The sequence below is a fragment of the Seriola dumerili genome, unplaced genomic scaffold (genome assembly GCF_002260705.1).
Source record: "Seriola dumerili isolate Sdu_G_001 unplaced genomic scaffold, Sdu_1.0 BDQW01000138.1, whole genome shotgun sequence".
NCBI lineage: Eukaryota > Metazoa > Chordata > Actinopteri > Carangiformes > Carangidae > Seriola > Seriola dumerili.
Genome location: NW_019174393.1, coordinates 19,460,541 through 19,483,039, shown reverse-complemented (window position 1 = coordinate 19,483,039; position 22,499 = coordinate 19,460,541). Strand labels below are relative to the sequence as shown.

The 22,499-nt window shown below is 42.6% G+C and overlaps 1 protein-coding gene across 3 annotated transcripts; it reads right to left on the bottom strand.

Moving 5' to 3' along the window:
* Window positions 1-250: 250 nt before the first annotated feature.
* tmpo (thymopoietin) lies at window positions 251-22,195 on the bottom strand. Of its 3 annotated transcripts, none has more exons than XM_022749746.1 (8): window positions 21,634-22,195; window positions 13,576-13,693; window positions 10,897-11,040; window positions 9,622-9,749; window positions 4,356-4,448; window positions 3,367-3,519; window positions 2,654-2,754; window positions 251-1,401 (listed from the first exon to the last, which is right to left on the bottom strand). In XM_022749746.1, the coding sequence occupies exons 1-8, from the start codon at window positions 21,874-21,876 to the stop codon at window positions 978-980; spliced, it is 1,404 nt and encodes a 467-aa protein (XP_022605467.1). In that variant the 5' UTR covers window positions 21,877-22,195; the 3' UTR covers window positions 251-977. The 3 variants fall into 3 exon arrangements, with proteins under 3 accessions (XP_022605467.1, XP_022605468.1, XP_022605469.1); XM_022749747.1 differs by having other exon boundaries at window positions 3,382-3,519; XM_022749748.1 differs by lacking the exons at window positions 3,367-3,519; window positions 4,356-4,448 and having other exon boundaries at window positions 21,634-22,191.
* Window positions 22,196-22,499: the final 304 nt, after the last annotated feature.

The window sequence follows — 22,499 nt, the reverse complement described above, 5'->3', positions numbered from 1 at the left end:
TGCTAATTAGCCAATGTTAGCATGCTTAACCTAGACAGTTAACATGGTAAACATTATACCCTTTAAACATCAGCTTATTAGCATTAACTGTGAGCATGTAGCTGAAGTGAAGCCTCACACAGGTTTGTGTCTTAATGTTTGAATGATCCGTTTACTCTGTAAATGTAAAATGAACAAAAGCTAATAAAGTGCTGAGAAAAAAAGAAAGTGTTACTAATAGTGGATGAATAACATGCTCTTTCAGGCACTGTAACAACATAGTAGTTTATTGAGTGGATATTCAATATTTGTGACAGTGAATACATAATTAAGTAGAATACACTGGGACATTCAAATTCATTATAAGAGAACATTAAGAAAATATTGGCGTAGGGTTTAAGAAGAAGCGTTTGGATTATAATAACGAGCCTCCCTGTCTCATTAACAAAGATGGTCGAGTACAAAACAAAATTACAGGTTCAAACTCCATCTTCAACGCTGTTAATGACCAACAGAGACAGAAACTAAGGCAGAGTGTGAAAAAAATACATCTGAACCACACACATTCAGTACAAACACACTCACACACACTCAAACACACACGCACACGCACACAACATGGCAATAAAAAGTAGGTCCACCTATTTCTATGAAATCTACTGTTTGTGTTTCTCAGAGTTGATTAGTGGCTGGCTTCGTAGTAACCTCACAGACGGCGAGGTAATTGGTGGACCAAAACAACAACAGCTGATGCAGTACTGTCCTTTCACAACGTGTCATGGAGATCCTCGAAGCGTTACTGAAATGGCTTTGTCAAATCTCTTTCAGGATTCGGTAAAAACAGATTGAGAAAGGAAGGAAAAAGAAACAAACAAACGGGCGTTGATGTCAGAGGTCATTTCACAGCACCCGTGAACAACATGGCTACAATGCACACTTATAAAAAATGAAATAATATAAGCAAGCTTCTCTCTCCCCTCAGACACGTCCTGTGCTCTCTATGCTGCACTGCTACTGGCCACATCTGTGTCTGAGCCTACAAATGGGTTGATGGTGTTGGTCTCCATGGCCTGGTAAACCAAGAACAGGAACGCTGCCACGATGGCAAGCAGGAACAGCTTAATCCACAGAGACATGCCGCGGCGCTCTGCTTTGGTCGGGCCTGCAGGGGGAGCTGCAGACAAAAGCCTGGAGGAGGAGTTGGAGAAAGAGGAGGTGGAGGTAGAGGAGGTGAAGCTGGTGGAGGGGGTGGAGGGGGGCAGGCTGGTGACTCTGTTGACGGTGCAGCTCTCTGTGTAGGAGGATGAGGAGCTGCTGGTCTTGGTGGTTTTCGGGGAGAAGAGGCAGTTCTCACTGTTCCACAGGTCACTGGACTTCAGCGGGCGACCAGCCGCTCCTCGGATGGGTCGCCGACAGGTGGCGCTGCAAGAGACGAGGATTTTAGAGTCAGTGTTTTCTGACGGTCAGGTCAACTCTTATTGTTTCTGAAAACACACTGAATCTTACAGGTTTGTCTTGTTTGGTTCAGGTGGTCTGGACCACATAAAAACATAGGTCCATCATCTTGCTTTAGTTCTGGTCTGTTTTATACAAACAAACAGAGCTGTAAACAGAAGTCATATGGACTGATGTGAAACTCACTGACTGGACAGTTTTTGTTAACAAGAACCCACAGAGGATCAGATTCCTGTGACTGGACACGCTGAACCTTGACCTTCTGACATCACAGATAAATAATTATAAGAGTTGCTGTAACTGGACATCACCGTCATCAATAATGACAGACGTGTAGAAACAGGCGTCTTGTATGTTAGAAGTAGGTTATTATAAGGGGGAAAGTTACTGTGTGGTCACCATGTTTCACTCAAGTTGTAAATGAGGAAAAAAGACAACACACTTCTGTCGAAGTGCTGTTGACTTTCTGACTGGTCATTAAAAAATCATCACACTGACCTGCTGACTTTCACACATTACCATGGTTACCAAATTGCCCTGAATAAATACAGATCACAAAAATTGTTTTCTTCACAGTCCACAGTCAGCAGATGGTTTTAGTTCTTTATGGCAGTAATTTAGCTTTAACTAATGTATGAGTTAAACAGTGGGCTTCAACTTGAGCCCCGTTGTTCTTTTCCTTTTTGTCCATGTTACATTTCTGAAAATGAAGTGTAATGAATGATCAATTTTAACTTTCTGTTTGTGATGTACTATTGATGAACTGACAACTATGACTGGACCACTGACCGTTGAGCTTCTAATGAGATTCATGGACGTCACGTCCTGTAAAGTGCCTTGAGATAATGTTTGTTATGATTTTTGCTACACAAATAAAGTAAAATTGAATTGAATTATTTACAGTGGTGTTTTCATGTCTGAGTGTTCAGGTCTGACTGAATCATGACTCAGGTTTTTGTCCAATGTGAGTTTCAGATGGTTTTGGATGTTGATATTTGATGACTTGTTCAATGATCTTATTCGTCTGATTTGGTTTACAGATCAGTTTGACTGTTTTGATACAATATGTGAATAAATGTAACCAGTAATCTAAGACTTTTATTTTGTCAAAGTAGCTCAGAGTAAAAAGAATTGAAGAGCTCTGGTCTAATATCATGGATCCTGTGGTTGGTCTGTTTAGCATGAGAACCAGAGGAGAGCAGTGTCATCAGTTACTCACGTGATTCCTGTTGGACTGTTGATGTCGTTGGGGAACAGCTCCTTCAGAACATCACTCTCATGCACTTTCAGGTTTTGGTCACTGGCTGTGATCTTCTCCACCTACACACAAAAACAACAGTGATGAGCAGAGTGAAAGAGCAAACAGCTGATTCATGACTGAATCTCATCAGTGAACGTATCAAGCTTCTTCATGTATTTGAGGTGAGGTGCAGACCCCCTATTACACATCTCTCACCATGTGACCACCGTGTTTACTACTGAACCACGCTGTGAGTGTGACACAGAGCGTAACAGTCTACCTGTCTCACCAACACACCCTCTGACAGTGTGGGTGTGTAGCTGTGTGTCCTCACAGGGCTGCACGTGGACAGGAAGCTGGTGATTTTCTGCTGCCGCTGTTTAACCAGTTGGACATCCGGAGGGACAAACTCCTCCTCCTGCTCTTAAAAAGTGTGTGTGGTTGTGTGTCAATGATGTTTAACCAGCCAACAGTTCAGCTGTCACACAACTGTCCCTGCACAAACCCTCAACAGCTGCACTCACACAAACACACAACTGACCCATTCATCAGTACAACTATAAAGTACAAGATGCTCTTCATGTTTCACTGAAACAATACAGCTTTCACACACACGTGTCACTGAGAAGTGAGGTGAGAGAAGAGAGAGGACAGAACTGAAAGCAGCCACAGATGTTTGAGTGGAGCTGTACCCCTGCTGCAGAGACCTGGTCTGACACAGTCCAGCGGGACTCCTGACGCTTAATGGGTGAGATGTTACACGAGGGTCTAAAGGTGAGTGGCTCGACTCTGGTGAGGTGAACCAGAGGGGATGAAAGCCTGGCAGACCTCTGTGGTTCAGGTTCCTGAAGATTAAGAAAATGAGTCAGAATCCAGACTGAAATCTTACACTTGGTCCACTTCAGTCACTTGTGTCACATGATGGAAAAGATGATGGTTAAGTTTGAACCAGTGCAGATGTCTACGTTGGTGATGTGACGGCTTCTGTAGCTGCGACCTGAAGCTTATTTTTTTAGCAGGAATGCAGATTTTCTCTCTTCTGATGTCTACACCGAGGACATCCTCTGACACAGAGTCTCGACCTGATTCCCAAACTTCAAAAAAGTAGCTGGGATCATTCAATTAATTCAATCATTAGTTAACAGGATGCTGTAACTATAACACATCAACAAGTTTTCTTTTCAGGCTTTTGAAAATTTTATTTAAATTGCTCGTTACGTGTTTATGTTTATGAGCTTGTATTATTATAACGCATCTACAACACTTAAACATTTACCATATCATGACCTGAGGGCAGACATGCCATCACGTTCAACCTCAGCTTAATTACTGTCTCCGCAGCTGTTTTTTTCCCCTCACAAACCAAACCAATATAAGTTTGGTAAGCAACATAGTTCTGAAGCATTTTTTTCTGGATAAGCTCTGGATGTTCTGGATAAGCTGTGACATCAGTTCTTGTCCTTTATGAAACTAAAGTCACCGGCAAATCTAAAGGCAGATGTGTGGCTGCTGCATTTTGGATTTAAAAACTATGAAGACAGTGAAGAGTTGGACAAAAACAAAGCTACATATGAGATGTAAAAAAGAAGCTGTATGTAGCTGAAGCTGTTCATACACAGTGTAGCCGGTGCACTGGAATACATTGTGGCTCAGACAGAGGACAGACAGACAGGAGGCTAACCTCTAGCAGAGCAGTATTGAGCAGAGCGACGGGCTTGTCAGATGAATCCTTACTGTGTTTGGGACGAGCCAGCCCCAGTTCTTCCCTGTGGATCTACAGGTTTTAAAAAGAAGGAGGGAGGGCACAACAGATAAGCTGCAGCCACAGACTGTATCCACAAGTCAGAGCTGATTACGCCACAGTGTGATTTCAATAAACTGCTTCTGAGAGCATCTAACAAAGGACAGTATCTGACAATCTGCGAAACTCTGAAACAATTACATCACTTTACACAGCGATTGGACGGTGAGAAACTATGAATGTCTGAGGAGAGACATTCTCAAAGTCTATTTGTACAATCAACCATAGAGGCAGACACAGTGCTGTCAATGTCTAAAGCTACTATGAACTGGTCACTGGTTCATAGCTGTGCTGAATCAATACTCAATAAATACAGTGGAGGTTGTCCAGTACGGCTGTCACCATTTCAAAAAGAACTAAAGCTGTGTGATATGCAAAAAAAAAAAAAAAATCATACTGAGATTATTTTGGCAGATATTGGGATATTTGATTTCAGTTCAGATTCAGCAGCACCACAACACTTATGGTGCTAACAATGCACAATAATGTGACACATTTTACCTTTATCAAAAAAAAATTGCAGCTCCTGCAATTTGGATATTTGCACTTGGCCATATTGTGATTTTATATTATACGTGAAGTAATTGTGCAGCCCTAGTTAGAACTAATTTGAACTATTAATTAATTAGTTTGAATTAAATTGAACGCATGTAGCATAATGCCCCCCTCAGTACCCTCTATATATTGTGGGTGTGATATGGGTCTTAAGATTGTACTGTGACATATTTTTCCATGTTGTGATGATCCAAACAACATGGCTTCACTCTATAGTGTCCTACTTCACTAGTCACATGTTTATCAGCTTACTTTAGAGGCAGGTCAAGTTGATGGTGACATTTGAAGGGCACCTTCTGCTGGACCACAGGGTGAAATATTCAAACAGGTCATGACTGTTCAAGTATTTTACTTTTTCCCTCCCTCTGTGAGGCTACACCCAAATTCAAAAGTCTTCCTGAATTCAAGAAAATGAGTGGGTGGGGGCACCTTCCAGTGGGAGCTCCCAGCAGCTCCGCAGACCTCTGCAGCCGTCTTCACTGCTGGACCGAACTTCAGTTTGGGGCCCACATGATGGGACAGAGTTTCTCCTGCTGGACTCTGAGGCAGCGACATCAGTAAACCAGACCAACCTGAGAACTCTCAATAAATGACACCGAGGGGTGAAGCACCAACCAGCCCAAAAGGTTCTTGATGTTCTGAGCTAGTCCTTCATCGTGACAGAGAAGTGAGTGAATGTGACCCTTTAGAGACCATCAGCCTTGTGGATAATACACATATTTTGCTGACACATGCCCACCCTCAGTGCACTTTCACACCAGATGACAAGAGACAGTGAATCTTTGAAGGGGAGCACCGATCTCTTCAGACAGACACACCACAGAACCAACAGGCCAGTGAGTCCATGCAGAGATCAGCGACAGGACAAACAGCTGCCATAGCCTAAAGCTACCTGAACACATCTGGACCAGGTGGAGCGGGCTTCAGCCCGAGCTGGACTCCCTGACTTGTGGTGAACCCTCTTGTCAGACTCTAACTGGACATGATCTGTCAACACAGGCCTGAGATCCTCAGGCACTATCTGCTGGGACACAGAGACCAGGAGACAGGGAGAGACAGAAGTCAGACAGAAGAAGTGTGAAGCAGACAACAGGGACAGAGGAAGAAGTGAAGATGAGAGTTGCGGAGTGAAGATCTTTCCAGCTGCTGTAGCCGACAGAAGAACGTGTGAAGCAGCTGAGGAGAACGGGCTGCATGTGTGCACAACTGCACATACATGTCTGTGAAGCACAGTATTCACCGTTCCATGGGATAAACCCCCGAGGTCTGTGCTTCACTCTCAGGACAGGCGCTTCATCATGCTCCTCATCCATCTCTACACACATGGTGCACATATCAGCAGACAATAAAAATACCAGTGTGCGACTTTCGGCCCATTTTTATCTGCATTACTTTCAGTCCAGAAAAAGCAGGCCCATATGTGGGGGAGTATGTCTGATGCTGGTGTTGTTAAAGCTAAATTCTGTTCACCCCATGCTGAAGACCACGTTTCACTCAAGTCATTCCCTCAACTTAAGGGAGAGGGAGCTGAACATCGGCTCAGCAGAGGATGAACTTCCTGTGACAGTTGAAAAAGTTCAACCTGCTAAGGACACTGACGGTGAACTTCTACACCTCCATCAATGAGTCCATCTGTCACCACCTGGTACTCCGCTGCCAAGGACAGGAGTAGACCGCAGCGTATCGTTCACTCTGCCGAGAAGGCGATTGAATACTCCAGACCAAATCACTGAAACGTGTGAAGACAAGCTTAGACAATTCAACATGATGAGCGGGGAATTTGAGCTTGTTAATACTGCCATCTAGTGGCACTTAGACAAATACACATTACATGAAGATGTCAATTATGATATTGAAGTTACATTTTTCTCAATAAGTAGTAGCTTATAAAAATGACATTAATGATGTCATTATTTATATATTATTATTAATAATGTCAATATTCCTAAACTCAATTCATAAGTAGGTTGAATGGGAATTGTTTCTTGAAATGATAAGCTCTATGTGGCTTCCTCTCAGAAATTGATGAAGTGGTAGCACCCAAATTTAAACGCCTTTCACACGTTCAAAATTGACGTGTTGACACGGCATTTTCTGTCGTCTTTAGACATTTTCGACCGATCTGCGGTCCATAGTCCAGGACCCTCCAGGATTGTGCCAAAAATCACTCACTCATTCCCTCCTCCCTCTCACTATCCAGGGAGTTCTATGTAGAGGACTACACAGTGAGCTCATTGGTAAAATGAAAAAACACTTTCGGACAGTCAGGTCATTTTCTCTGCACCGTTTTTCTGTCTTTCAGCGTGAGTGCAAAGCATGATGTATGTATGTATTGCTTGGTAAGTGACCATCGGTTGTACACTAATTTTCATGATGCATTATGGGATACTACGAGTCCACTATTTAGGGTGCTATAATTCTCATTATACGTTCCGAGAGCACTACAAAATGGCAAACTACTACGTAGCCGACCCCTCCCACCCTGGACACAAACTCTTAGAGAGACACTCCCCTCTGGCAGGAGGCTGCAGTCCATCAAGACCAAAACCTCTTCCCAACTGCAGTTGTCCTCATGAACAACACCCCCCACTGATCTACACACACACGCACACACACGCGCGCACACACACACACACACACACACACACACACACACAGGTCATATCTGGTTGGCTGCTCACCACTCTTCACATGCCTCAGTTCAACAGGTGTACGTTCACCATGTGAACAGCAGGAGGAGCTGCTGAGACGCTAACAGCTCACTGCTGGATTACACCCATGACTTCACACTGCCATTTCTCTACAGCGGCAATTCACACTGTACTTCTTACAATACAAAAACAAAGTTAAATGATATAGTAATAGTATAAGAACATTTTTCAGGGCTCCTTTGTCCAGATTTTCCAATTACATTAACAACTGTGTGGACGTCACACATGAGAAGAAAAGCAAAGGAACAGATGGAGGTAAAGAACAGCCGTCAGAGCTGCAGGGATCAGGAGAAAATCAGTGTGTGAAGCACCCAGCATGTGCATGGCAGCAGCTAATCCACATCATGTGCTTTGAGTCTGACATGCAGTGAGCAGCAGCACTGATACACTGAACCTCCAGGCTCACACTGAGCTGGGTGTGACTGCTCTCCAGTGAAATGAAAAACCGCTTCCTGTGCCCAGTGTCAGAGGAAACTGCAGAATCAAACCCCAGCTCACCTGCTCCACACTCAGCTCAGCCTCAGGGAGGGGGGGGGCAGAGGAAAAAGTGCTTGGAGATACTGAAATTCTCTCTCTCTCTCTCGCTCTCATTTTCACTGTTTGTTTTCACTTTATCTTCTACGCAGCAAAAGGAAGAGTGAGTAGGGACGAGGTTAATGAAAGTCACAGATCAGTGACTACAGCCCTTCAGCACAGCAGAATGTCCATGTTTCAGGTTTTTTGAGTCAGAGTCATGTTTGTCTGATAGTTGCTCCCTAAATCACAATTGAAGCGACTAATTGTGTTATTAATGTCATTAGAAGAATTTAGTTGAAACTGGTTTTATTACTGCAACTCTGCTGTTTGGTCAGGAAGGGCATCTTGCGTAACAGTTATGCCAAACCAAATATGCGGATGATGAACCGCGGCGGCAACTCCTCACAGGAGTTTATCTAGCCGACAGACGTCTTCATTACACCCCAACAACTAACTTTAAAAGATCTGATAAGTGGATTCAGATTTCATAAAATGCTATCAAATCCCATCCCTGACCAGAACAGCCAATTAGAGTGAGTGTTAGTGGGGTGGGGGGTAGTTACTGTGTGTCACTTCACTCAGTTTTTAATGAGGACCTGCAAAAACCCACAGACACAAGTGTTTTAACTGTTCTGCACTCTCTCATTTATTAGTGGAAACCTCCACACTCACACTGATGCACCAACATGTTATGTTACTATGGTTACTAAATGACTTTTGCATAATTATGTTGATTACATAGCAGACTTTGTTGTAGTTGTGCTTTTGAAGTCAAGCTAAAATTACAAATCTATTGTCAAAGAATCCTGTTGTTGCTCTGCCATCATCCCTTCAGCTGCAGAGAGAGACCCTCCTGCTCAGACAGTCTTGGTCCGGTGGTCTAGTTTTCTGCCTAACCCTTTGTTTTCTAATACGTTGTAGAACATGAGCACGGTTAAAGATAGATTATATTTGCATTACAACGTGAACTGAACCGGACATCCTGTACCGAACAGCACGGCACAGATATGTGAACCGTTACATCCCCAGTTCCTCTGTCACTCAGATTTATAGTTGGACTAGAATGACTCTGTCAACTCCAAACTACAGCTTCCACAGACATCAGTGAAAGCAGCACCACTGCAGTTTGTTGTCAGCCACTCATTCACATCTGTATCAAACACATTTCTCCAGCTCAGGAAACACACCAGCAACACATTAACAAACTAATGTAACTACACCAACACATGTAGACTGGAGAACTCAGGAGTATTTCTATTGTGGTCTCCATTCACAGTTCCACAGGCAGAGCTAGGACGTGTTGCCATGTGACGGCGTGTGGACTGATGAGCTTCACTGTCAGTGGTCGAGAGGCTGTTTCTTACCGTGTGGTGCTGGCTGCTGCGGGTGCGGGTGGTGACCGGCGTCTTCCCTCGGCTCCTCACCGGTCTCTCCACCAGTGGAGCCGGTTCAGGATCTGCCACAGGCTCTGGTTCTGGTGCTGTTGTCACTTCTAATGAAACACACACAAACACACAAACACTTTACCTTTATCAAAAAAACTGCAGCTCCTGTGATTTGGATATTGGCCATATTGAGATTTCGATTAATTATGTTTTAATTATAAAAAACAAATTATTATTTAGCATTAGTGTCATTATAGTTTTTCAAAATAAAGTGCAGGTTCTTATGTTAACTTCTTCCCCTCCAGGAAGACATTACTCTCACGTCAGTTCATTTCAGCTCAGTGAAAATCAACATGAAAAGACTTCCTTGATAAATCATTCACCTATACATTTCTGAATTTTACATAATGCAAATATTTAAAATATTTAAATAAATAAATAAATAAAAAAGCAAGGGTTAGAACCAATATAAAAAGAAGATACACATCTGTTAGAGGGGTAAACCTGTGGAAGAGTTGTGATAATGAATTAAGAATGTGTAGTTCACTTGGTAAATTTAACTATTATCACCTCCTCGTGATAGAGTTTCAGGTTACATCCCTGTTTATCCAGAGTCATAGAAAATATGAACCCTTTGTGTGAAATTTTGTCATAACTGCTGTGTGAAGTCTTGAGTAATGGTGTTTTGAGGTCACACTGACCTTGACCTTTGACCACCAAAATCTAATCAGTTTGTCGTTGAGTCCAAGTCAATGTTTTTGCCATATTTGAAGAAGTTCTGTCAAGGCATTACTGAGATATGGCGTTCAAGGACTGAAATAAAATTGAACTGAACTGAAATAAAACTTTCAAGATCTCCATATTTCTTTATTGTCAGTCTTATAGGTTTGATTTTTTTTCACAACACAGCTCATGATGTAATGATTTGACTCTTATAACTCAGATGATATAAAAGTAAAACTTTTCATGCCACCACATGAGAGTATTGTGAGTTTTCAGTCTCTGCAAGTTGGTTTTCACAGTTGGCTGAAATGAACTGAGAACAGTGTTTGCTTTGTGGTTGTCAATGTAAATGCAAATGTTGTTAGCAGGCAGCAACAAGCAAACTCACTATTCCAGTGGGACAACATATAATATCAGATATCCACACTGCAGGAACAAAGAAACACACACACACACACACACACATCTCATTTTATATTCAAACACTAATCCTTTAATCTGCCACAGCCATGTACATAACACTGATCTTACCGTCCTCCTTGTCACTGTACAGGTCTGATTCAGATTTGCCGTTGTGGTTGACTTGTATCTCTGTGAGAACCAGCTGTGGCGGCTGCACAGGACCATTGTCCAGCAGCTTCTGCAGCTTCTTCTCATACAGTTTACGGGTGGACACTGGAGGAGAGGCAGAGGCGAGTAAATTCATCAAATTCAGTCTAAAGATGTATGTCATATGTGTCGTGGTTCTGTGTGTGTGTTGTGTGTTGTGTGTGTAGTGTGTTGTGTGTGTGGTGTGTGTGTGCTGTGTTGTATGTACTGTTTGGGGGGGGGGGGGGGGGGGCACAGACAGGTGTGATGCTGTTGTAATTTAGTCATTTATCTAACTATTTGTTAAAGATGTGTTGTGGTTAATTCTTTGTGCCAACATGTGTGACCACAGAACAGCCGCAGGGTAGAAAATCCTGAGTGGCACCTTCATACTCTACTTTGTGGCGTACAAACGAGTCAAACTTCATCTAGAGGCTTTTCAGCATTTACATCCATCATCTTAACCCTCTGAAGCTCATGGGCACGTATACGCTCCCAAGTTTCACGTTGTCTTTAGAGCATCATAACTCCTCAACGGTTGAGCTACAGACATGCTGTTTTTTCACTTTAAACTAGAATCAGCATTTTCTAACATGCCCCTGATTGTCTGTGTGAGTCAATGACTTCAGTTGATGAACATGAAAAGTTAGAAAAGCCGTTTGCCTGGTGCGTCGCTGCTTTCTCTTTGTATGTTTAGACTGCTTTATGGGCTTTTCTTGTTTTATGGGCTATTAACTCCTATTATACTGAAAATAAGTCTCTGAGTGACACATTTTATTAGTTGAGGTTGTGCTGATTCTGGACCTGTTAAGCACTCAGTGAAACTTTTAAAAATGACAACATTATAAGGCAAAACACAAAAGGTATGAAAAAACGGAATGTGGGCCTCAGAGGGTTAGAAGAAGAATCTTCTGTTTTCTTTATTTCCCTTCAGTCTGTTTATTTACTGTTATTTATGCTTTAGCACCATCTCATCACTCTCATGTTTTCTGTGTTACACCTCCTCTACACTGGCAGAGCAGCAGAAGCAGCAGCTGCGGTCAGCTGTCAGTGCACACGTCTGTTCATCCACACGTCAGCTCTGCACTCAGCCCAACACACACTCGCATCTATATGACTGTGTCTACGTGGGCTGTCCCTCAAATTCTTTGACAACTGCACATTAGAGACACGGCTATAAGAGTGCGTAATATTTTGTTCTTGGGTATCGGTGTCATCAGGAAGTGACATCTGGAGCTCAGTGTGGCAGGTTTTTATATATATATTTGGAAATATCTAGAATCTCAAAAATCTAAAGAAGTGAAAGAACAACTGTCAGCCCAGTGTTATTCAGTCACTGAGCAGACTGATCACAGCAATGTAAACCTAAGTAACATCACTTTGTGCAGTGTCCATGTTTACATATTTACAGATAGTTTTGTATGAGGTGATATTAGTGCTAATGTATAAGACTAAGTATGCTAAGTATAATTATAGGCAGATCAGCANCTTTGTGCAGTGTCCATGTTTACATATTTACAGATAGTTTGGTATGAGGTGATATGCTAAGTTAATTATAGGCAGATCAGCCATATATAATCATGTCTGCAGCTTTCCCAACCCAAAAGACCTCTGCTGTAGATGTCCTAGAACCGCTGCTGTATAGACTGTGTGACAGCAATGGTTCTCTTTTTAAAAGGGGCTATTTGTAAGTTTTCTGTGGTGTCTTGTGGGGAGCAGGTGGTAGTGATTGTTGCTTGACAAGAGCTACGGCCATTGTTGCGTTTACAAGGCAAGAGGCTAGAATACGTCCTCTGAGCAGTGCTACGTCTTCAGGACAGACTGGATGCTATTGTGGATTGGCATCGGAACGTGATGAGCTGGTCTGGGGCTAGCTAGTTAGCATGCTAACTTCAGTAGAAGAAAAGATGTGATAAAGACGAGTTAACATTGGTGCTTGTTTCCACCTCTGGAGACAGCTGTTGGTTAGTGAAGGAATGAAGTTTGATGCTGAACTCACATTATTTCTACTAGACTTCTAAGTAAACAGCTGCTAATGCTAACATTAGCTATGTAGTAATAGCAAAGCCACAAATAGCTAATAATGGAACAGAACGATAGGTGGTTCTACTTTGCTGCTTTTGTCTGCAGGTGCTTCATTAAATCAACAGAACTTAAACACTGAGAGAAAAGTGCAAAGTAGAAGCTTTTGTAATTAGTGAATAAGAAGTGGGTGAGCAGAGTGGTGCATGAATTAGTGCTGTGCTAAATATATTAGTGAGCTGCCTTTTATTCGTTTGTGATAACTGTTATTTGAGACCGAGTTGTTTTTTTGAAAACCAGCAGAGATACTGTATGTGTGTCCTGCTATGTTAAACTAACTGACCAACACATTGATCCAGTGTCTTCACTTGCAGAGTGGGTCAAACATGGTGTGCTGTTAGTTAACATGTGAAAGCCACATGTGAATTCCATCATCTGTGTGGAGAGTGCAGAACCAGCACACCACATCCCTCTCTGTGTGTGTGTGTGTGGATGTGTGTGTGTGTGTGTGTGTGTGTGTGTGTATGCAAAGTGCAGGTGACACCTCAGTGTTTACCCTCATATGACCCTGCTGCTGTTTCTGTGAATGTGAACACTCACCCACAACCGGCCCCACGTCCACTCCGTGTTTGAGCAGCTCGTCCCTCAGGCCCTCGTCAGTCAGCATGGTCACATCCAGCTCCTCTGGCTGAACCTTGTCTGTTTTCCTGGTGGCTTTCTGTGGGAGGACGACAGGGCGTGATGAGCTGTACTCAGCAGGGTCAGAGTCAGGCACTACCATAGATTTATTTTGGTCCTCAGGCAATGTAATCAGCAAGTAATCACATCAAAGTCAGACGACACAGTTTTGTTTGTGGGTATGGGCTGTTTGTGCAGCGACTACTACGACATGACAGCACTCTATTCACATGCGAGACAAACACACACTGACAATGAGGACTTCCCCTCTGATCCTGAAGAGGATGGAGAAATCTGACCATCTCAGTATGTTGTCTTCTCTGAGAGGAGAAAGAGCAGAAGACAGGAGGGGAGAGAGGGGAGGAGAGGAGAGGAGAGGAGAGGAGAGAGGAAACAAGGACAGGAGAGAGGAGAAGAACCAGACACTCGGCAGGTTTTTACCAGCAGCTGAATGATCCACAGAGGTGTCCCCCTCTCCATAACAAACAGACCAAGGGATTAAAACCATTTCTACAAAGATGAACAGACATTTGCTCTGCACTGATGTACTGTATGTACTGAGGCCTCAAGAGCTCTTGTGGTGTGGGCGGGATTACACAAAAAGAATTTTGCACATACACGAAAAAAAGAAAACACATTTTTGTGCAGGCATGTTTGACCCCTGCTGCTAAAACTCCATCTTAGAGGAAGCAGTGGGATGATCCCAAACGTTGAGAGGGTGAAGCAAAAAAGAGGAGAAGATAGTAACACAATGGCTGCTCAGTTCACACCCTCAGGTGTGTGTCTACCTGTTCACCTCCTGTGAACCTTCAGCTGGACACATTCATTCTCTCTCAAGGAAAAGCTGTGAACTTTCAAACAGTTACGGAAACCTGTTTACCAGGCTGCCTGATAAAAAGATGCAAGTTGGCTGCTTCATTTCATTCATGATCTCTACACAGATCTGTGGAGGCACATCTGTGATGTGTTCAAGTACACAAACAGAACCAGAAAAAACAGTTTCCTTCAATCTTCTAAAATGAAGTGAAGCCAGAGAGACAGCTGCTGCAGGTGATTGATGCTCAGAGAGTAAACAACATGCTGGGCTGCAGCCGCCCCTCATACTCCAGCCTACAGGAAATTACAGTGTGTTTGAAGCCAGCGGCCTCTGAGATGAAGAGGCCCTGTGTCTCCTCCCTGGCTCACTCAGCCTCTGAGTGAATAAAGTCAGTGTGCAGGAAATGCTTTCCCTGAACGTGATGTCAGTTTACAAGTTACACATGCTGCCGTGTTTCCAAACATCTAATTTTCAAATAATAGAGCCTTGCTGCAGAAAAGTCTAAAAAGGAACTCAATGGTGTCCACGAGTTTCTGTTCTGGAGCAGGTGATGTCCCTGATATTATCCATACCAAGGTGTACACGCACTACAGGAGGGAGGTGGACACAGACGCGTGCCTCTGTACTACACTGGCTGTTTGCTGGGGCAGAATATCAAACCTAATGTGTGCCAATGTGTTCTACACGCGTTGCAGTCAGTTTGCCAACAACAACAGTTGTGTACGATCTAAAACAGAAATTGAGCTGGTAGACCAGTAGATAGTAGGTAAACCTCATCAACACAAAGACCAGGCTGTGGTTCACAGAAATAAACCAGCGGAGTTCTGGAATCAAGTTCAATGAACTAATGAAACAAACACAGTGAGGAGGTGGATCCCCAGCCGGCCGACTCAGTCACCTGATCTCAACCTGATCTCAACCTGATCTCAGTCTGACTGAGCTGCGATCCCCCTGTTGAAGTCCAGACTAATGTACAGAGACCCCCGCAGAGGCTGCAGTGAATCCTGGGAGAGCAGGAGGCAAAGCATCTGCTGATGCCTGTGGGTCAAAGCCTCTTAATTTTACTTGTGATTTATTTGTCCCCTGACACAGAATTTTCAAGAGTGAGTTTATTCCAGTGTCCGGATCCTCTATATTCATGACACATCCACAGTATACAACAACAACAACATACAAGGTTGGTTTGAAATTATAGGGAGATGGTAGAGACAGTAGGCTGACCTCTACACTCATTACTATGAAACTTCACATTGGTAAATTATAATTGTTATGTAATATAATAATGTATATTATTATAATATCACATTTAGAATCATTATATTATATAAATAATACATACTATTCTGTCATAACACCACCACACTATTGTCATATTATTCTACACTATTTTATATCATATTAGCATTTTTCTTTATTTATTACATTGGCAGTATATCATAAGTTTTTTTTCCTATTACATTCTCCCTACGGTTACACTGATATTACATCATTAATGTCACTATACTTTCCTTTTCACCCTCTCACAAAAGACAGATACACATGACTACATCACACATAAGCCTTGAAAAGTACACACACATACACAAACACACACAGCATATTTTTTGGTTTATTTTTTTCAGGCTGATGTGTTGAAAGCAGCTTGGTAGATAATGAAGAAGCCAGTTAGATTCAAGTTTAATCTTACTTCATCTTCTTCACTTTAATTCTTTGGTGTGTAGATTGCTATGTTGGGGTGTCAGGGACATGCAGGCAGGTCTTTACTTAATTACTTTCATTGAAAGCAGCTTACAACACTGGCGCCAGGCTGTGTGTCTGTGGAAGGCATTCATATAGAAATATTACAGACTGCAGCTATCAGCCCCTCTGCTGTCAGACTGAGCCCAGCTGAGCAGAGTGAGCGGAGGTGGAGCAGCACCTTCACTGTGGGCTTTAAGTGGACATCAGGCTCTAAAGAGACGCTCTGAATTCATTCATCTGGCAACAAAGCAGAGGAAAATGTGAGGAATGCAAAGACGATGTGCTCAGTTTCAGCGGCGAGGTGTTGCCACGGTTCACGGCATTTACTAAATGTGAGAGGCTGCCTTGCTGTGTCTGGCTCTCAGTGGGCCCTGAGCAGGGGTTGGTCTGGACCCGAGCCAGACTGTTTCATAATCACAGCAGCCTGAGCTAGAGAGGCTGGGAGAAGAAAAAGGAGGGGAGAAGCGGTCAGTACTCCATTGTCTGAAGACCACACCCTGGCCTTTAAAGGCATAACTGAACTCTGAGCTCACAGCTTGGCTCGGTGCGCAGCTCTGTGGAGTAAACTCACTACAAACACCGTCAGACTTTCCTTTACAACTCTGCACTAAAGCGTGGATGGAGTAGTCGGAGGGCAAGACATGCCAGGACCTGTGGCTGCATGATGTAACTCACTGCCTGGCTGATAAACAATGGAGCGTGTGTGGTTGGCCATAATTGACTCTACTAAGACTAGCCACAACTCTGTGTTACTTGTGTCACACATTCTTTACACTTCACAACTAATTCCTCTCGCTCCTCTCAGCACAGACTGTGTTAGATAAAGGAGGGAAACTTCATGCATGAGATACACAGTGTTTGAACCTTGAGGGTTCAGTTTGAAAAGCGTCAGCTATTTCAAAAATGTCAGGAATGGGTTTTTGTGCTGCATGCCCACCTCCACCTGCAACTCATACCTGCAGCCCACAATCACTGAGGCACCAGGTTTCACAAGATAAACAGCCTCAACAACACAACACTACAGTAGCTTAGACAGCCAAGGACAAACTAATTACACACGAGCTGCGTCTTTCCACAGCCTCTGCCTTTTTAACACACACACACACACACACACGTTAGCAGTCTGAGCGAGTCCTCTTCCTGAGCAAAGTATTTCCTCAATGAAGAGGCCAAATCTTAAGTTCAGACAGAAACACACTCCTCTATCAGTGTCACAAATGCATCCATTTCAACGGTCAGTTTCTACAAGTATCAAAATCAGAACTCATGAGGACAATCCTGAATCCTAGAATAAATCAGGATTATTACTTATTATTACACTCTCTGGAAATAAAACCTCAGACATCAGGCAAAAGTGCAGAGGTTTTATTTCACACAGTAAAATACCAGGGGTCGGTTGCACAAAACACCTTAAGTTAAGATTTTCATTAAAGTCTGTTAAGTTAAAGTTTCCTTAAAGTAAAACAGTTACACTTAACACCCTTACTTTCATCCTTAAAATGTTCACTTAAGTATTTAAGGTTTTCTCCTCATCTGAGTCTTATACGTAAGGAATCATTTGAAGTCAGTTAAGCCGTTAGTGACCAAAGTAAGGAAAAAGTCTTAACTTAAGTCTTATCTGCAATGTGACTGAGTTTATGGTGGTAAATGATGAAAATGAACACATCCCAGGAAGTGTGCCGCTGTAAAATCTCTTTCACGGCTGCAAATGCCTTAACTTTGTTCCTTAACTAAGGAAACTTTCAGCTACGGACAAATTAAATCATAAGTGCTATTACTTAAGTAGAAAACTTAAGGTGCTTCGTGCAAACGTGCAGATTGTCATCTAAATTGATCTTGAGACCAGATGCATCAGGATCTGGTTTACTCACTACCCCTGCTAAAACATTTCCTGGGGAAACCCTGTGCTGCTTACAGATGGACAGAGTGGGCTGATACTTTCTATAAAACTGTGACTGTAGGAACTCATTGTACCTGCTGTAAATCCACTCTGACTGCAGTGACTGTCCTCCAGGGAGGAGCAGCTACAGACTTATGAGGCATTGTTGAAGCTTCAGGAGGAGGGAGTTTCACACTGATAACACCTTTAAAAACCTTGAGGCTTTCAGTTAATGAGCATGAACCTCCTCTTGCCTGTCTTCCTAGGACTTATTAGCTCCTAGTAACCAACAATTGACCTGTGTTCAAACAGTGTAATATATAATAGAGTCTGATCTGCTTGGGTTGAGTTACTACCGGCATTTCCTGTCGACTGACAAATAGATTAATCAACTAACCATTGATTATTTTCTGAGGCAGGCAGAGAGGGCCAGCTGTTTTAAAAAGCACGTTCAAGATCAGTGCAGATGTTGAGATATCCTGACTTTTAGTTCCTAGAAGTCAAAGCCAAATAATTTATGACATTTTTCTTCGACACATGTCAAATATTTGCTGGTTCCAGTTTCTCCAGTCTGAGGCAGTCTTGTCAGCAAATGTGCGTGGCGTCATTTTTCACTGCTGTTGCATTGAGGTTGGACCTAAGAAAACACATGCAAAAAGACACAACACAAACAACGTCAGACAACATCTTCATCAACTTAACACATGAACGGCAAATACTCACAGCACAACTGAGGTGTTTCCAGCGGACACAATGCTTTGTGACTTTTGGATTTAAAAGCATTGAACAACAAGTGCGACCCAGCCGGGTTGTTGCCTGGAAACATTTCCGTTGTGTTGTGAGTACTTGCAGCACGTGTTGTCAAATGGATGAAGATGTTTTCTGAATTTGTTTGTGTTTTGTCTGTTTGCATGTGTTTTCTTAAGATGCAGTGTTTTGAGCTCTCTGGGCCACCGTACTGAACAATTAATCAAAGAAAAGAAAATGATTATTTCTCCAAAATAAGATAACCTCAATAACTTCATCCCATCATCATAAAGTGTCCCATTATGCAGTTAACTGTAATGTCCAAACACTGCCTAACAATAATAATAGTATACAACAAAACTGAGTACAGTGAAAATACAGACACCAAAGTCCAACCTCAATGCAACAGTGAAAAATTATGCCACGCACAATTTGCTATTAAAGCAACCTTGCATCAAAAAAAAAACCAGACAGGTAAGTGCTTCTGACTTGACACAGGGGTTATCTGTGCTAACAGGTGTTTCAGTGACTGATCCGGACATTACATCAAGGCAACCTCTATAGACAGCATACAAGAAGAAAATCAATACTCACAAAAGATTAAACTTTGCCAAAGAAGTATTTAAAAATGGCAGGACAGAACCTGTACATCAAAGAGCAGCTGATTAGTGTCAGATTGCATCTGTCCTCAAAAATATGAATCAATTAACACTCACTCTCACTGATGAAGGGTGTACTGATGGTTCTTAAATATGTTGTGCGTCTGGTCAAACAAACAGTAAACAGGGTGACTGTAAACAGACAGTAACGCTGCACGGAGCTTCTGTTCAAACACAGAAGGGTCAGTGCACCACCTCCCAGCATTGCTCTTACTACACTCTTTACACTATCGCTGTCATATCACACACTTTACAGATTTTAGATTCAAAGTTCCCCCACACACACACACACACACACACACGCACACAAAGAGCTTCCTCTCCCCTCTCAGCGTTGCGTTTATTCATCATCTGAAAACTCATGAAAGATTGATGGTCGTCACAGTCCACACCTCGCAGCACAAACAGTCAGGTGACCTTTACCTGACTAAGGGAGCTCTGAATAAATCCTAAACCGTACGTTCAGAGAAGAAAAGACACGAATGAAGAAAATATGCAGCAGAACTTCTGTACACATGTTTTTCTTCACTACAGGCAGCAGTGAAAGAATGATACAAACACGTACACTCCCACATTGTTTGTCATCTCTCATTCCCCACCCTTTACTTCATGATGTCGAGACCACCCCCTCCCTGCTGCACACCTGGTTTCTCCACAAACCCAACAGGTGAGGTGTCTCTAGTCAACAAGGAACTTACACATCAACAAAACTTAAAACTAATGATAAAAGAATAAAAGAAAAACTAGAATTAAACAAAGTTCACATGAAATTAACAAATAAATCACTGAAATACAGGAAAGATAAAAAAAGTATTGAAATTTTGAGAAAGACTAACTAAAAACTAAAAGTTTAATGTGAAACTCACTTCTCTGAAATAATGACTGTTTGAATCGTTATTTAAACCATTAAATAAATAGTAGTAAAAATAATGAACATAATCTCATTACAAGTGTAAAAATGTGAGGATTTTTTCTTTTTACTTAGTCAAACAAATGAAGTAACATGAAGTGAGGCTGTGGTAATCTGTGATGGCAAAATGTAAATGTCCTAAAATTTGATCTAATAAACACAAAATAAGCTGGCACCTTAATTCTTTTCTCGGCAGTGCTAGTGTTTTTAAAGCCCGTGTGAAAAGGTCTTAAAACTATATGAGAGAGCTTAGCATGTAACTACTATGTAAAACCAGCAACTTCAGAAAGTCAGCAGGTTTTAGAGGGGAATCTGTGAACTGTTAAAAGGTTGTGAGGTAGTTATGGGGGGGGGGGGGTAGTGTTATTAAAACAACTGAGGAATGCTGAGAAACCGACACCCTCTTTATCAACAGAAACATCTTCATTCATTCATCCATTCATTCAAAAACAACAAACACCTATCAGCTTCTGTATCTGCGCTTTAACAGATTCTGCATCAGGGTGTCACTTCATGCAGCAACAGGTAAAGCAGTGTCTCCATCTGTCCACTCAAAATGCTCTCCAACCAAAACTGATTAAATTATCATGTCAAAGAGCAAATGATTAAATTGGCTGAGGGAGAGAGACTCCATCCACTCTCCTCTCCAGATACAGGTAAAGATAAAAACCTGTTTCTATCAGTACAGAAATGTAAGGCTGCTATAGTTTTGTTTTTACTTACAACTTCCTCCAGCATGTTAGAGCAGGAAACTTCTGTCTCCAGCTGTGGTACAAGAAGCAACAACTGAACTTTTTGGGGATGGGACCTGGACCTTGACCCCCACCCAAAAAAAAAAAACTGTAGATGATGGAGTCAAATGATGTTCATTAATCAACAGATGTAATTTTAAACTGAGAGGAACAGTTGATTCATTCAGCAGTTGAGGTTTATTTCATTACAGTCAAATATTTTAAGTAGTTTGAAGCATTTGCTCACATTTGTCAGTATTTTGGAGGCATAGACTCAGCCCTACTTATGAGTAATCGATTAATCTAAAAGTAATCAGTTGATAATGATTGGTTGGGATATGAATACAGTAAATCACAGATCTATGAAGCTCAAAGAAAACAAATCCACTTCTTTTGAGTTAAGTTAGAGAAACTTGAAGCACGCTCCTGCTTCCTGCGCCAGCTTCTGCACATGAGATGGGATTAACATTGACTCAGACACGGATAACTAAACTCACTCTGCCGGATGAGCGGCTTCTGTTGGAGACCACGGGCGGCGGCAGCTCCTCGTCGCTGGAGAAGGCGTCCAGAGTGGTGGCGGTGACATGTTTCTTGTTCTGAGCGGTCAGGTTCTTCAGATACAGCTGCACGTACACGTCCTTGTTCGGGTTGCCGCTCGGCAGCTCCACGTTGTGGGCCAGCAGCTCGCTCTTCAGCTTGTCCTTGGTGAGCACAGACGGGTCGTCCAGGTACTCCGGCATGTCGGCGAGCAGATGGAGGGACAAGAGTTAGCGTCGCCCGGGTAAGTTTGCTAGCTAACACCGAGAGGGAAAATGGACTGAACGGAGGGGGAGGTGGATGGAAGCGGAGTGGCTGACGAGCGCCTCTTGCTGGATTTGATTCGTAAAGCAAAAATATAAGCTGCGGAGGTAAGAAGTGAGTTTCAGAGGAAAAAGGAGGAACGAAAAAAGAGAATAATATTAGTCGCTGTCGCTGCTTTCACTTCCCTCTCCACGTTGAGGGGTGGAGAAATGAAAGTATTGCCTGGTGATGAGGGCAGTTTAGGGTGAAATCTGCACCACACTGCTGCCACTCATGGGGATGACCCGGCCGGAAGTGACTGCCTTTAGAAACTGGCTCCTATTGGCCAGGCGTTGTTAGACAACGCTTCCTCATTGGTGGTACAAAATGCAACTATTGAAAATGACAAAACACGTCACAAATTGATGGCACGCCACTCAATCAGACTGGATATATGGAGACAACTCCTAAACTTTCATCTTTTCTCCTAGAACTGAATCCTCTACTCAAGTTATAAAAGTAATAAGCCTTTGGAAAATTATGGAAACTTTTTCCCTGTAACCTCTGACTGAATAAGACATTT